The following is a 2,936-nucleotide window of genomic DNA, read 5'->3' on the forward strand; positions in this document are numbered from 1 at the left end:
GGGGGGGGGGGGGGGTGGATGAGAAAAGAAATGTATAGCTGGTATGTAAAAGTATGGGAGTCTGCGGGCTTCCCATAAAATAAAAGTATTACTTGTATTTCGGCAATTGAGCTCTACCCTGTTTCCCCCGAAAATAAGACCTACCCCGAAAGTAAGACCTAGCACTATTTTTCAAGATTCCTGTAATATAAGACCTACCCCGAAAATAAGACCTAGTTTGGTGGTAGCATGTGAGGGGGAACTTGCAGGAGAGATGGTATCAGCCTGCAGGGACATGTTGTATTAAGGGAATGACAGGGGACTCCATCAAGACAGCGCAGTGACCGGGAGCACGCCAGTACCATACTTCACCAACTGCTGTCCCCGAAGGCACTGCTTAATGTAATGTTACTGTACTGTAATGTGTACCGGTAAATGGTACCGTACTTTACCATGCTGTCCACTGTCTGATGTCCCCACTGCTGCACCGCTGGTACCACTGTCCCTGGTGGCAAAGGAAGCCGGCGCTGTAGAAAGCAAGGCTGCGGCAGCGGAGGGAGCAGAGCCGCATTAGCCGATACTTCCTCTAGAGCGCCAGTTACTGTGACAGGCGGAGTGATACCACATAACTTTGGATTGTTGTACATTTTGTTGCACTTTAAAAAAAATATAAGACATCCCCTGAAAATAAGACCTAGTGTGGTTTTTGGGGGCAAAAAAAATCTAAGACAGTGTCTTATTTTCGGGGAAACACGGTAGCTGGTCACAAATGGGGGAAGATCTATTTACAGTATATGTCACAGAGCTCTGTACGGCATGTTATATAACCCCCGTCCAAGCATTGTTATTTGCACATACAATCGCCAGACACTTTATTAGGTACGCTTGTCCTACTGCTCCTAAATGCAAATATCTAATCAGCCAATCACATGGCAGCAACTCAATGCATTTCTTGAATATGATAATGAGCTCACGGTACTCAATTGGCCTCCACAGTCACCAGATCTCAATCCGAGAGAGCACCTTTGGGATGTGGTGGAACGGGCAGGGCCGGATTTCCCACAAGGCCAACCGAGGCCCGGCCTTGGGGCAGCAGGGAGTAAAGGGGCAGGAGGGGTGTGGAATTCCTATCTCCCGATGCATGGGACATGCAGTTCCGGGCGTCGGGCGGGAAGTTGTTTTCTGCATTTAGCCCGACTTTGGGCAAGCAGAGCTGAACGTACAGCGGGGAAGTCGCCGCTTGTTTTGTACAAGTGATCTCGGTGATGTCGCCGAGATCACTTGAATGCAGCCTGCGGGTCTGCCATTCTCCATGGGGGGTGGATTGGCGGGTAGGGGGGCGCATTGAGGAACCTGGCCTTGGGGCAGCAGAGAGAATAAATCCCGCCCTGGGAACGGGAGAATGAACAATCTTTTCGGGTGAAAGTAATGTAATATGATGTAATACCACAATATGGCCACTAGATGGCGCTGAAGAGCATAGGAAATAAGTGCATGCAAATACAGTCTGAATAGGAACGCCCCCTTTCTCCAGGTCAGGAAGGCATATTGGTATTTGCATAACTCCTCTCAAGATCCAGCCCACTGCTTGCATCAGAGCTGAGGGAAATTGACAGAGGTACAGAGGTAGGGTGCTGTGATGTTTTCAGGAAGCTATCTACAGCACCCTGTCGGCTCCTCCCACCAGCATTGCATAGAGAAGCACAAGAAACCCAGTGATGATATCACTACATCTAAAATAAGGTATGCATTGGAAACAGAATATTTTTATTTAAACATTGCATTAGAATGTTGTTAGGGGAGGAGAGAGGGGCGGAGGAACCAGGGAAACAAAATATAAGCACTTCACCTTTAATGATCAAGTCACTGTATAGTACAAGAGAGTTGCTGGAGGCTGGCTCATGGTTTGGGGTCCCCTTGCAGGAACTGATGGGCGTACTTGAGTGTGTCCTGCAAGTCCTGGTACCCCGCGTGCGCGCAGGCCTCTCGTAGCGGCAGCCACCGGAAGTCCTGGTGCTCATTGGAGAGTTTCACCGGTGCGCCGGGGTCTCTCAGCTCCGCCAGCCAGTAGATGACACATTTTGCTTTGTTGTTGACGTTGTAGTTTAATTCTTTCTGAAACCCGTCCACAATGTTGAACTGGCCGGGGCGTAGACCCGCCTCTTCCTCCGTTTCCCGCAGGGCCGTGGTCATGTCGTCCTCGCCGGGGTCCACGTGGCCTGAAATACGGTAACGTGATCAACATTCACCTGGACCCTACCAGAGTTTGGGTTAGGAGCTTCAAAAGGCACAGTGGCTCAGTGGTCAGCACTCCTGCCTTGCAGCACTCGGGTCCTTGGTATGTAACCCGGTCAGGGCACTATCTGCATGGAGTTTGCATGGGTTTCCTCCCACACCCCAACGCACCTGGGAGGATAATAAGTGCATGTATGCGAGATAGTGGCCTTAGATCAGTGGTGGCGAACCTATGGCACGCATGCCAGGGAGGGCACGCCGGGCCCTCTCTGCTGGTACGCGAGCAGACGTTCAGGGACCTCCAATGGAAATAGATCCGACCGACCCGGATCGCCTCAGTATGTGATCCAGGCCAGTCACAATCAGGCAGGGGCGGCGGCCTCTATACAGGCAGATTAGACGGCCACTTCCTCCTCGCTAGGACCCATTCTAATGTACAGCTCCATGTCGCCCGTCGCTTCAGCAGGACCCTTTTTCCCGCCGATGTCGCGCGACTTTTCTATATTTTTAATGCAGCCCGACAGTGAAGGTCACGCGATCTTTGCTGGAACGTCGCCCCAAACAGTCGCGCTATCCCGGCCCCGCTTGTAAGGTATGTCGCTTGGTGTGAATGGGGCCTAAGGCAGTGATGTTGAACGTTTCTTAAACCCGAACTGCAATACAGTACTAAACTTATTTTCAGCGCTGGCACTTTGAGGTAAATAAATTGATTTTGCGTCGCA

At 51.0% G+C, this 2,936-nt stretch overlaps 1 protein-coding gene across 2 annotated transcripts in view; it reads right to left on the bottom strand.

The window, feature by feature from the left end:
* Positions 1–1,814: 1,814 nt before the first annotated feature.
* NUDT2 (nudix hydrolase 2) overlaps positions 1,815–2,936 on the bottom strand; it is a 4,309-nt gene continuing 3,187 nt past the window's right edge. For both annotated transcript variants that reach the window (XM_018569050.1, XM_018569049.1), the window contains exon 2: positions 1,815–2,198. In XM_018569050.1, the coding sequence (XP_018424552.1) occupies positions 1,879–2,198 (320 nt within the window). In that variant the 3' untranslated portion in view covers positions 1,815–1,878. The remainder of the gene's footprint in view (positions 2,199–2,936) is intronic.

This window comes from Nanorana parkeri, unplaced genomic scaffold (assembly GCF_000935625.1).
Source record: "Nanorana parkeri isolate BGI_ZX_2015 unplaced genomic scaffold, ASM93562v1 scaffold1280, whole genome shotgun sequence".
Lineage (NCBI taxonomy): Eukaryota > Metazoa > Chordata > Amphibia > Anura > Dicroglossidae > Nanorana > Nanorana parkeri.